The sequence below is a fragment of the Girardinichthys multiradiatus genome, chromosome 6 (genome assembly GCF_021462225.1).
Source record: "Girardinichthys multiradiatus isolate DD_20200921_A chromosome 6, DD_fGirMul_XY1, whole genome shotgun sequence".
NCBI classification, from domain to species: Eukaryota; Metazoa; Chordata; class Actinopteri; order Cyprinodontiformes; family Goodeidae; genus Girardinichthys; species Girardinichthys multiradiatus.
In genome coordinates, this window is record NC_061799.1 from 46,989,516 (window position 1) to 47,002,778 (window position 13,263).

General features: G+C 39.7%; 3 gene segments (V, D, J or C); all 3 read left to right on the forward strand.

Annotated features, from left to right (window-relative positions):
• Positions 1 to 4,185: 4,185 nt before the first annotated feature.
• On the forward strand, positions 4,186 to 5,232 carry LOC124869333. The segment is given in 2 exon segments: positions 4,186 to 4,389; positions 4,495 to 5,232. Coding segments are annotated over 2 exon segments (438 nt in total).
• Positions 5,233 to 9,618: 4,386 nt separating this feature from the next.
• On the forward strand, positions 9,619 to 10,920 carry LOC124869346. The segment is given in 2 exon segments: positions 9,619 to 9,863; positions 10,149 to 10,920. Coding segments are annotated over 2 exon segments (420 nt in total).
• A 990-nt stretch (positions 10,921 to 11,910) lies between these two features.
• LOC124869330 lies at positions 11,911 to 12,911 on the forward strand. The segment is given in 2 exon segments: positions 11,911 to 11,990; positions 12,077 to 12,911. Coding segments are annotated over 2 exon segments (450 nt in total).
• The last annotated feature ends 352 nt before the right edge of the window (positions 12,912 to 13,263 follow it).

The following is a 13,263-nucleotide window of genomic DNA, read 5'->3' on the forward strand; positions in this document are numbered from 1 at the left end:
TCCTGCTTACTTGCACTGCTTTACTTGCACAATGATCACCTGCACTGTTGTATTGCTCTTGCATCTTATACTGCTCTATATTTACTCTCACTCACTTAAAACTGTGCACTTATATTTATATTATATTGTAGATATGTTTGTACTGTTTAATTTGTACTGTATTGCACCGACTACGCCAAAACAAATTCCTTGTATGTCCAAAAACGTACTTGGCAATAAAGCTTTTCTGATTCTGATTCTGATTCTGATTCTGATTTAATAATATTTAAATATTTTATTAAATAATAATTAGGTCTGTTAAATGTTGTCCGGTGAATACCAGCCCAATAAGGTGGTGGTATCAGAACAATAGTGAAAGAGGTGAGCCAAGCTCTGGCATTACTGAACAGTAAAACTGAACACACATGGAATAAATTCACACAATTTCTTAAAATACAAGAATAACAATAAAAAGTCAACTCAAAGTCAACCATATTTCAGTGAACAAACTCTTTATCAAATCAAATCTAATTTATTGATATAGCACATTTAAGAACAACTGCAGTTGGCCAAGGTGCTGCCCACAAAAAACAATAATTCAAAACAAACACTATACAAAAAAAAAAAAAAAGAAAACACTCACACTGTCTTAAAACCCAGTGCGTATAAATGTGTTTTAAGAAGAGATTTAAAAATACCAAGAGTTGAAGTCTGTCTAATATGAAGGGGCAGCTGGTTCCACAATGTAGGATCTACAACTGAAAAGGCCCGATCACCTCTGTGGACCAGCCTGGAACTTGGGACAACTAAACACAAATGGACATTAGATCTAAGGGAACTAGATGGCACATAAGGCTGCAGGGGATCAGACAAATATGCAGGTGCCTGCCCATTTTGGGCCTTATAGGTCGACAATAACACTTTAAAATTAATTCTAAAACGAACGGGGTGCCAGTGAAGGGAAGCAAGCACTGGTGAGATTTGTTCACGCTTTTATGTTCGTGTTAAGAGACAAGCTGCAGCCAAAAAAAAAATCCTGAATGATTGTGATCGGTGATCACTTAAACGTTTGATGAAATCAAATCGAAGAAAAACAACAGTAGAACTCTGTTTAATAGTGAAAGTAAGAGCATTTCCACACGCACAATGTGATGGAAACTCAAGGGATTGGGACTGAACAGCTGTGTAGCCTTAAGAAAACCACTAATCAGTGAGGCTAACTGAAAAAAAAGGCTTTAATTTGCTAGGGAGCATAAAGATTGGACTCTGGAGCAATGGAAGAAGGTCATATGGTCTGATGAGTCAAGATTTAATCTGTTCCAGAGTGATGGGCCATCAGAGTAAGAAGAGAGGCAGGTGAAGTGATGCACCCATCATGCCTAGTGCCTAATATATAAGCCTGTGGGGTCAGTGCTATGATCTGGGGTTGCTGCAGGTGGTCAGGTCTGGGTTCAGCAACAGTATGTGTTCAAAGAATGAGGTCAGCTGACTACCTGAATATACTGAATGACCAGGTTATTCCATCAATGGATTTTTTCTTCCCTGATGGTACGGGCATATTCCAAGATGACAATGCCAGGATTCATTAGGCTCTAATTGTGAAAGAGAGGTTCAAGGAGAATGAGACATCGTTCTCACACGTAGATTGGCCACCACTGAGTCCAGACCTTAACCCCCTTGAGAACCTTTGGGATGGGCTGGAGAGAAGGCTTTGACTCTACCATCATCAAGATCTTGGTGAAAAATGAATGCAACACTGGGTGGAAATAAATTTTGTGACATTGCAGAAGCTTATCGAAACAAAGCCACAGCGAATGGAGCCGTAATCAAAGATAAAGGTGGTCCAACGAAATATTAGTGTTTAACGTTTTTTTTTTGGTTGTCCTTTTTTTTTTGCCAGGTAGTGTATATTAAGTTTTTGGTATTTGACTGGGTCAACATTACAGGAAATTGCTGTGGTTTATGGGTGAAGAGGTTGTCAGCCCCGGAGTCACTGTAGGTCCCCATTGGGGACCCAAGAGGACAGTTTGAAATATGGCATTAAATGTTTCTCATAAATAGAAGGATGTTGAGGTCCGCTCGCTAGAAAAGGGAAAGTATCTTGACTCCTATCTTATGGTATCGTTTTTTTCTTCCTCTTTCACACATAAGAGGGTCTAAAGTTTAGAGTAGTCTTTAGTAATGAAAAACCCACCAACTCTAGTAAGCCTGATTGGTATTACTGCCCACTTGACAAATGTAGAATTTGGTGTTGGACCGGTTGGTGTGAACTGCCAGGCCTTTTAAAATTAGCTAATTAACCACAAACTGGTTAAATTTGACTGTGATGTATAATCTCTGGTCAAATAAGTAAGCTGACTTACCATGGCACCCCTGGATGGGCTACTCTTAAAGGGCAGCAAGCAAATTCTGACCCCCTTTTTCTTAAACAGTTTGGAGAAGATATTCCAGAAACCAACTTTAAGCCGCCTGTTTAGGCTACATGACCTCAGTAAACAGAATTTAAACATTTTTCTCATATGGTCAGAAAGACTAAGTGAGCCTAAGTCTAGAGACCTACTGCATATAGGGGCTGATCTTCAAAAGGTTTGCATGTATAAAAACACTTGCAAACTTGTTTGCGTGGACAAAGCTAATCTACAAACCAGCTGCAAATTGAATTGCGTGTGTAAAATTCACTTAACATTGAGCAAGAACATTTTAGCATTTGCCTTCATGAATGCAAAACATAAGAGAATGATCCAAACGAGCAATTTTATGGGAGGAGGAAATGCAAATGTAATCCTTTACCATCTGCAGTGTGATTTATCAGCCTGCAGGTGATAAACGGATTGAGGTTGTTGTTTTAGCTTCTATATTCAGTACTTCTGAAAGGCAGGTGCTAATCTTCACGCAAAATGTTGTGCCATGTTATTTAACAAACTAGACTGAACATTAATAGCCACCAGAGACCAGAAAACCATCATGGAGCCGAAGGAAGACCAGCGAACAAGATCGGATGGAGAAAATAAGCTTGGATGGAATAGGAACAGAGACACAGCCCCACTGTTCGATTGCATTAAAAAGAGGATCAACCCGTGAGCCCAGAAAGGACTGTGCCTCAAAATTAAGAATCTGATTTCATCTAAAGCCTTTTTATCCAGACAACAGAAGTGAACTTGATCGGTGAACAGCTGATTGCTCTAAGTTTCAGGCTTCTGGAAGTCCTGAATCAACCTCATTTATACCTCTGGGTTTCCTTCAACTCTTCAGCCTCTGGAAACTACTGTCTTCTGAGACATATGACAACAAAGATCCTGTTTAACCATCAAAGTCTGGAGCATTAATGCCTGCCACTTAAAGGAAGAAAACTGAAGATTAAGTCATATTCCCTTCAAGAAACCACTAGTTGTTACCAGAAGAAACATCTCCATCAGGTGGATGGATGAGCCTCCGTCTTCAAAGCCTCTTCAAACCCACTGTATCAGCATCAGGGAAAGACAGGTTGAGTTGATTGATTCATTTCTATTATTGAAATTATGTTGTGTTGCCAAATCTAAGCTGTTACTGACCCCTGCAAAAGCGTTGCTAATTAAAGAAAGAATATAAAATTCCAGTTAAATCGTGGACATTCAATTATTTGATTCACCTTATTGTTGGTTTTTCATTGGTGGTAAAAAGTCTTGTTGCCTGGTTCTAAGATATTTTAGGAGGTTTTTATAGGTTGCCTTAGTCAAGTTTGTTAAAACAGTGCCCTTGGGGCTTGTGCTGAGCCCCAAGGGCACTGTCTCACACCTTTCTATTCTGTCCTAATACCATCACCTTACTGGGCTGGTATTCACAGGACAATCCTTAACAAACCCAAATATTATTTGATAAAATATTAAAATATTAATATTAAATATTAAATAATATTCTCAGATTCATAATTACAACATCAGTGTGACTCATAAGCTGGGAAAAGTAGACAAATATTTATAGTGTGTTCATCTCCACAGACACAGAGGAAGGTTGTCTTTGAAACATGAAAAACCAACAAAGAAGTTTCATCTGCTGATCTCCTCTGCTGCAGTGACAGATTCTGCTGTGTACTACTGTGCTCTGCGGCCCACAGTGACAGGAAACACCAGAACTCTGTACAAGCAGATTCAGTTTAAATACAGCTCAGATTGTCAGTGTCACTGAGAGGAAACTTGAAGGAACATCAGCAGCGTTGGTTTTGTTTTTGAAGATGATTCTGGGTCAGAAGAAGCTGAGAACCTGTTAACCAGGAGGAAGAGGAGCTGAGAGGTTCAGGGAGGAGCTGAGATGTTACTGAACTCTAGAAGAGACTCAAACTTCCTCATTCAACACAGTTCAACACATAAACATCTACTCTGCTCAACATGGACTATTATGGACTTTCTCTGCTCATTGCTTCACTTCTAACAGGTCAGATTCAGTCTAAGTCTTTAGAAAATGTATTTTAAAAGTTTTTTTGAACTGTGGCTCTGAAGGTTTTGATAATAAAAATGTGACATTTCTGTCTTTCTTTAGGAGTCAGCTGTGAAGGACTCACTGCAGTCAAAGATAAAGAGTTCAGGTCAGAAGGCAGCTCTGTTACTCTGTCCTACAGATACTCCAAACCAGCAATTGGTACCGATTATTTCTTCTGGTATCGACAATATCCTGCAGAACCTCCAGAGTTTCTGATCTCTCACACTAGAGCAGGGGCAGAATCATCTCAGCCAGTTCCTGGTTTTTCCTTTAAAGTGAGTGCTGATAAAACCCAGATGGACCTGCAGATCATCTCTGCTGCAGTGACAGATTCTGCTGTGTACTACTGTGCTGTGAGGCCCACAGTGACAGGAAACACCAGAACTCTGTACAAGAACCTGCAGTACTCCACATCATCCACTAGAGGACCTCACACACTGTTAAACCACTGATTGTTGAGTCTTTGGACTGATGACAAAGACAACAGAGACATGAAGCAGTAAAGATCAGAGACAGAGCTGCTGTGGAAGCAGAAAACTCTGTGATTGGTTGAGTTGAAGTGGCCCCGCCCACTGAACTTCAGCTCCTCCAATGACATTATTTCTTCCTCCTTCTACTACAGTGGAAGAACATTGTTCATCTGCTGTGTGTGGCTTTAAGAGCTCCAGAGACATGTTGCTTTACCTCTTTTTGCTTCTATCTCACCTTCTAGGTGAGTTTAAGATCAGGGATTCAAGTTTTGTTCCAGCTGCTGCATCAACCACAGATACAGACTGCATTTCACTACTTTTCTGCTTTCTTTGCTCTGACTGAATGAAAATCAGCTTCTCATCATCTTGGAAACTGAACTGACAGAGTTCTACAGTTGATTTAGTTGTGAATGTCCACAGAGTAACTCTGTACAGAGGACATTTGTCCACTGTCTTCTCCTCTCAGCCTCATGGACAATGTTAGTCTAATGTCTTCATTTCTTTTCCAGGACTAACAGCTGGAGACACAATCTCTGCTGATAGAGATGAAGTCAGAGGGACAGAAGGACAACCTGTCTCACTCAGCTGTAGCTATGAGACAACATCTGAGTATCCTGACCTTCACTGGTTCAGACATCATTCTGACCTTCAGGCTCCTCAGCTTCATATCAGATGGATTCTTCTAATTCCTGTTTTATCAGAGTCTCTGTGGTTACAGCTGCTAATCAAACACTGAGGAGGATCCACAGGAGCAGAGTTACAGCTGATCTACCTCACTCACAGGAGGGGAACAATTCAGGGATGTCTGAAAACTAACTTTCTTTACCATTTATCTTAAATTTAGAATAAATATTAACATAAATGCATACTTTCATAATTTCTCACCAGCAGTGTGAAATTAATACAATTCATAACAGCTATCATCCCAAGGCTCTTTAAAAGACCAAAAATAAATCAAATTAAATTCCAAATATACAAAAACAGAGATTTATTCAGTTATAATACCATATTTCAATCATACAAATGGCTGCATGAATAACAGCTGCAGATAATACATAATTAGAGAATAGTAAGGTAAGTTTATTTATATAGCGCCTTTCAGAAACGAGACACTCAAAGCGCCGTACATACAATTACAATACAATCACAAAGCAAATAAACACAGATACAGACACAGAAAAACAAATGAAATGATAAAATCAAACAACAGAGGTCATTTAAAAAAGTAAAGTAAAATAAAGAGAATAGAATGATGGATAAGAAAATGAAAGGAAAATTAGACTGAAAACTTAACTAATCATGCTTAGATGGCCCAGTCAAAGGCCACTCTAAACAAATAAGTTTTTAATCTTGATTTAAAGCAACTTAGGGTTTTGGCGCTTTTACAGTTTTCTGGCAGTTTATTATAGTAGGAGAAAGTAACAGAGTAAGTTGTTGGGGTGTTTTCGAAAGGAAGAATCTGTCTGGGGCGATGGTGGCACGGATTCGTCCGGTAACTGATAAGTTGCCGGTTCAAACCTCACTCTTTCTGTCTCAGCTGTTGTGTCTTTGAGCAAGACACCCTCCTTGCCTGCTGATGGTGGTCAGAGGGCCCGGTGGCACCGATTGTATGGCAGCCTTACTTCTGTCAGTCTGGCCCAGGGAAGCTGTGGCTACAATGTAGCCTACCAGTGTCAGTGTGTGAATGGGTGGGTGACTGATTGGCCACTTTTACCATTTTCTGTATATATTTGTTAAAATAAATTATTTTTTATTTTGTTCACAAAACAAAATAAAAGGACGCCGGGGGGCCGCTAGCTTAAAAAAGTACCATTTTCCAACTCCAATCTTGTATTATTTGTTTTCTTCCTCTTTCACACATTAGAGGGTCTTAGAGCAGCCTTTAATAATGAAAAATCCCACCAAATCTAACAAGCTTGATTGGAATGACTGCCAACCATGAACACTGTCAGCACCAAAGCAATGTGTGTAGAAATAAGTGTGTTTTGTGTTGAGCAGGTGTGTGAGGTAAGCGAGTCACCTGGAATCCAATTGGGGGCCAGCTTCCCTACTGACCCCCTCTTGTCCTGCCCACATGGAAGCAGTACCCAGAGACCACCAGCAGCCCAGTCCCGAGAGACCTGCCCGACCAGCCAGGGCCCCAGCAACCATGACCTCCAGCCCGCCCCCCTGCCCAGGGACGCTGGGGAGGCACCCCTCACCCGAAGCCCAGGCAGTTACCCCACCCAGAGCCACAGCAGGCCCCGAGCCACTCGGGAACCCAGCCATGAACCCAGCCACACCAGTAAGGAGTGGCAGCATACCAGACAAGAGGGCAAAGCTGCCTCAGTACCAGCAACCCTGACCTCCGGCCCACCAACCATGCCAAACGCACCAACCCCACAGGGCAAGACCCAAATGCTCAGGCTGCCTAGGAATAGTACTGAAGAGTTAGTTTAACTTTGTTACTGATTTTAAAAATTAAATATTAAAAGATGCTGCAGTAAAATAGTTTGCAATTTTAATTAGTTGTTATTTAAGACTTAATTTTATTTTTATAGCAGATGAAAACATAGCCAGTGTTGTAGTAAAGGGTTATTGCATAAAACGTATTCACAACAGTAAACAATGGTCAAGGATGTTATTTAAGAAGTCATAAAAAGGACCAAGGTGTCAATTGGTAACAGAAAAGTAAAAATAACATTTTAGATACAAATTTCCACAAAGAATCAAATTTACAAGGTGCATATTAAAGCTCCATTAGGTCACTGCTGTAGCCATAAAATGCTGGCTAGACTGTTTCTAAAAACATTTGTGAAATAATAAGTTGCTCCCAGAAGCTCAACGTCTCTGTGGTTACAGCTGCTCATCAAACACTGTGGAGGATCCACAGGAGAAGAGTCACAGTTAATCCCTCACAGGAGGAGAAAGATCCAACCTGAAAATTACCCAAATGTCTACTTCCCATTTATTGAGGAAAGGTATGATACAACACTGATTAATTATGTCACAATTCCATGATGTTACCAGTGAGCTGAAGGCCTCCATCTCCTTATTTTCTCCACATCTCTGGACCTATTTTTATTTTGCTTTTAGAAAGAAAGCATCAATAAAATATTCCAAGTCATCTTCAGGAAATATCGGATACATTTTCAGAGCATAGATCCCATCATTAGTGTACTTATGGCTGAAAATAAACCACTGAACTAAAAGTTGTTGGAAACAAATGAGTCAGTACCAGGGCTGCAGCAGAACCTGTTTCCATAGTGGACCATCTCAGAACAGAGGTTCTCACAGCAGGGCTGGACTGGGACAGAACATTGGTCCAGGTGGTCCACCATGACTGGTCAGATGTGATCTCCAAGAGATGATCCTCAATATCGGTAAATATTAGTATTAAGATGGTAAATTATTTTTCATTAAAATGTAAGAACAGTTGTACAAAACTTTATGAAATAAAAATGATTCTAAACTAAAACATAAATAATATATTTTCCACACATAGAAACTCCCTGCCAAAGATATGAAAACTGGACTATTTGTAATCATTTTTAGTGTTTATTTTATTTGTTGGTGCCAATAACTTTATGGTTGAACGTTTGCTGTGTTGCTGATAAACAGTGATGCTAAATACCACACAGGGATTTCACTTTAATTATGTTTTATCCTAATGTTAATAATAAAGTTGTTGTTGGAACATGATAAACTTCATTTGAGCCAAACTTTCTGTTACTTGATGGTGTTTGATGAATTAGCCTCATCAAACACCATCTATTTAATCCTAGAATTGCTCCACCCAAGGTGGCAGCAGGTTGGAGTTTCTGTTACTTTTCATTCTGATTAATTCTTTCCTCTTGTGGTGGATAATAAAATATTTTTTGGACGATTATCGTCTCCGGTATCAGATGCTCTGCAGCTGGAAGGATTTTTGCTGATACATTTTTACTTTTGGACATTTGTTATGATGCGTCACCATAGCAACAAGGTTTTTTTTTTTCCAACTGGGAGCAGCTGATTAATATCTCAAAAGCTCAAATAATACTTCAACTACAACCCCAAATCCCTGATGAGTTGAAAAGGAGGCGCCATGGATGCAGAGCAGGAGCTAAGAGAAGAGACAGAAGCAGGAAGTTCCAACCATCTCTTCATCGATTCTGATGAGCAATGTGAGATCATTGGGAAACAAGTTGGATGAACTCCAAGCTCTAAAAAGGACCCAGTTTTTGTCCATAAGAACAGTTGTACAATAGTTTATGAAATCAAAATGATTCTAAACTAAACCATTCTGATGAATATTTCTGTATATACAGGATTGGTATTAAGATGGTAAACTAAAATGTTTTACATAAAAATGTCATGATTTGACAGGATCACATTCAAAGTTTGACACATTAAATATCAAGATTAAAACTTTGGACTAATAATGGATCATGTTTCTAGATTTCTAAACTAAACAAAAATAAAACATTAATCTGTATAAAATGTGTCTCTCAGGAGGAATCTTAACATCTTCTGGTGGTTTTCATCTAAACAGACAGAAAAACAAGGAATGAAGCCATGAAATCATTCATTGTTCTGTCAAACCAGCATCAAACAGCTGGACTGAGAATTTATTTGGACTAAATCACAGAATCTTCAACACTTCCTGCTGAACATGCAGACTGGAAACCTTCTTTCTATGATTTGTACCAAGCAGGGGCTTTAATACCAACAACCAAGCTGGGACTGCAAGGTATGAACCTCAGTTTGATCTGCAATAACCAGAAAGCACCTTCTAGCTCCACTAGAGGGCGACATGATCCAGTAGGCGGTGCTCTACCTGTGCTCTGTGCTCCAGCATTGTGTCAATAATAAGTGGTGCTGTGAAGAGAACAATTGTCAGACTGAATGTTGAACATCAGCTAGTTTCTCCTGCTGATTTAAACCTTGTTGGACAGATGGAACATTGGCTGTGGATTATTCTTGCTGCTCTTTTCTTTGGTAAGATAGAAAGCTCAACATGTTTCCTCTTCAAACACTTGAACACATTACTGAGCTCTACATGAAGAGCTTTTAATGTTCCTTCTACAGAAGATCAGAGCAGATCATTTCTGCTGCCATTTGTTACCTTGTAGAAACACCTGATATGGTTCAAAGTGACAATGATCAGTGAAAATGACATCTATTCTACATGTAATAGAAGTCTTTAAAGCTGCTGATTGTTCTCCTTTAATCAATCATCTTCATTGATTCATCTCTTCCTCTGCATGTTCTGTTCTTCTCCAGAGTGTAAAGGAGACACAGTGAAGCAGCCAGAAGGAGATGTTGTTGCTGCTGAAGGAGAAACACGGACTCTGGAATGTACTTTTAAAGCCAGTGGTGGAAATGATGCCTTGTTCTGGTACAAACAAGAAGAAAACAGTTCTCCAAAGTACATGTTGAAACAATACGTTAAACTAGGAGATAATGCTCCAGAGTTCAGCAAAGACAGATTTCATGCAAAGGTCAACAGCTCAGCTTTTGATCTGAAGATCCAGGATCTCCATCTGTCAGATTCTGCTGTGTACTACTGTGCTCTGCAGCCCACAGTGACAGGAAACACCAGAACTCTGAACAAGAACCTGCAGAACAAAGACAAGACAATGCTCCACAACAGCCACTAGAGGGCCTCATACACTGTTCTATGTCTATGATTGGTTTGTTTTTCCAAAATCAAAAGAGAAAAACTAAAAATGTAAACAGCATGTAACTGATATATTTCAAAGGGAACAAACAACATTAAAGTCATAAATACTCATAAATCAGAGCATCTTCATCTCCTGCACACACCAAAGATTCCCACTGGCTGGACCTTCAGTTTTGATCTTCAGGGAACGATGTTCTGCTGAGTTTAGAGATGACCGTCTGATCCAACATGTCTGCAATGAAGGAATGATTTACTTCAACAGGTTGTCATTGAGTTTTGCTGAACTTTTTCACCGACCCATCAATCTAGAACAGGGATGCTGAAGCAGGTGACCATCTGAAACATCAGTGGGCAGTTTTCCAAACCATTGTTGTTGAGCTTCTGATCGTTGGCTGAACTCGCTTATTGCAATTATATTTGGTAATAAACTCTAGTCTGTTTCTTTTATGTGCTACTTTTTATATTAATCATTACAGCCTAACAATGATATAATATATGCAATGCAACCTGTTGTACTGACAGCTAAAACCTTTGATGATCTGCCAGCGAATACTTTTAAAAACAATGGAAAATGTGCAAATTGTTGCATTTCACTGTAAGTTTCTCTGCTATTAATTAAAGCTGTGATCAACAAGAAGATGTTCTCCACAAACACCTTCAGTAAATACATGTGGAGGAACAGGTCTGCACAGTTTCAGGAGACTGGAATATTCCATCAGTGTCTCCAACACTCTTCAGCAAGGTGATCTCCATCATCTGCATCGTTATTAGCATCTTCAGCTGTGAAACTCCAAATGTACCTGGCATGAAAAGTGGGAATTTATAACATTTGGAAGCAACAACCACCAATAATATTGTGAACAACCATTAAATATATTATGAACACACAAACTGACTCTGTGATGATGACATATCTGTAGCAGTTTCTCTCTATCATGAGCCAACATTAGTCCACATGAGAAGCTGTTACTGTAGCTACAGTCGGAGAGATGACATCATTCTCCTTAAAAATAAAAGTTGTTTTTAATAAAAGCAGCATATTACATGTCTAAATAACACTGCAGGTATAGTTTAAGGTTTTTAATTGACCTCTGCAGGCCGGTTTGGTGGTCTGTAGATCTGGACTAAAACTATGTTTCCTGAGGACCCAGACAAGATTTCAAGTTGTTGGGAATTTCTGTTGTATTTCGTCTAATTCTTTAATTATTCAACTGAATGAAAATTATTGCTTTGATCCTTGACATAAATTAGGACAGCCTATAGCAGTGAAGCAGAGCAGCACATAGATATGTTGAGTGTAAAGCTGTCAGTAGGAGGAGCAACTCAGAGCTCCTGTCAGAGTGAACTTGGTGCAGATGAAGCTCCCAGTTCCTCCCAGTTCCTCAGCACTGCAGACATGAGCTCTCTGTTCATCTCAGTGCTGCTGGCTGCTGTGGGCCTCGGTATGAACACAGCTCTCTGTTCTTGATATCAGACCAACACATGATTCTGGACCGGCTCACTCATCCTGTTTGTTACTGTTTTCCAGAATGCAGAGCACAGACAGACAGCGTGCTGCAACCAGATGGAGACATGACTGCTGCTGAAGGAGACACTGGAACTCTGGCCTGTCTGTATAACACCAGTTCATCCAACCATTACCTCTACTGGTACAAACAGGAAGGAAGCAGCAGTCCCCAATTCATCCTGAGTCGCTTTAAGGTTGGAGAGGGGAAAACAGTGGAGAAGGAGAGATTTTCATCCAGTCTGGATTCTGCTGTTAGATCAGTTCCTCTCAGGATCCAGGATCTCCATCTGTCTGACTCTGCTGTGTACTACTGCGCTCTGCAGCCCACAGTGACAGGAAACACCACAACCCTGTACAACAACCTGGTATACCTCCCAACATCCACTAGAGGGCCCACACACTGCTCCCCCTCCATGATTTGCTAGGATTTAGTCTGATTCTGTCTGAAAAAGACATCTTTGTCTGTAGTTCATCACTGAACTGTTAGGACCTCAGCAGCAGAAACCAGGATGTGCTTCTGATGAATCATTGGAGATAAAAAGAACAACAGTGATGGCAGCTGAGTGAGAAGAAACAAGTTTTGGATTTTATATGTTTTAATTAAATAATATCTGACTGAATTTATAAAGGAGAATAAAAGAGAAAGTTTTGAACTGAGGCTGACTGATGTTTCATATCCTCACAATGAAGAACAGCAGCTGAACATCAGCATGTTTTATTTCTGATTAAACACAGTTATAAACAATAGAACAATTATACAACTGTATAAAAGAAAACTTTCCAATCAAGCAGATTCTGTAAGACATGATGTGGTTCTGCTTTACCAGCTTAGATGGACCAACTGTGTTTCGGATCAGAATCAGAATCAGCTTTATTGCCAAGTTCTTACATACAAACAAGGAATTTGACTCCGGTACACTTTGCTCTTTGGTTTTATTTTTGCATTACAGAATATACATATTTACAATGTACAATATACCCATATATAATAAAAAGGTACATTTGCAACATCTGTATGCTGTTGTTTTGTACTCTATTAAATGTTCAACAGAGAAACAGCCTGGAGGAAGAAACTGTCTCTATGGCGGCTGGTTTTAGTGAACAGTGCTCTGTAGCGCCACCTGAAGGTAAAACTCTGAACAGTTTATGTGCAGGGTGTGTGGGGTCTGCAGAGATTTTAGCAGCTCTTTTCTTGACCCTTGACCTGT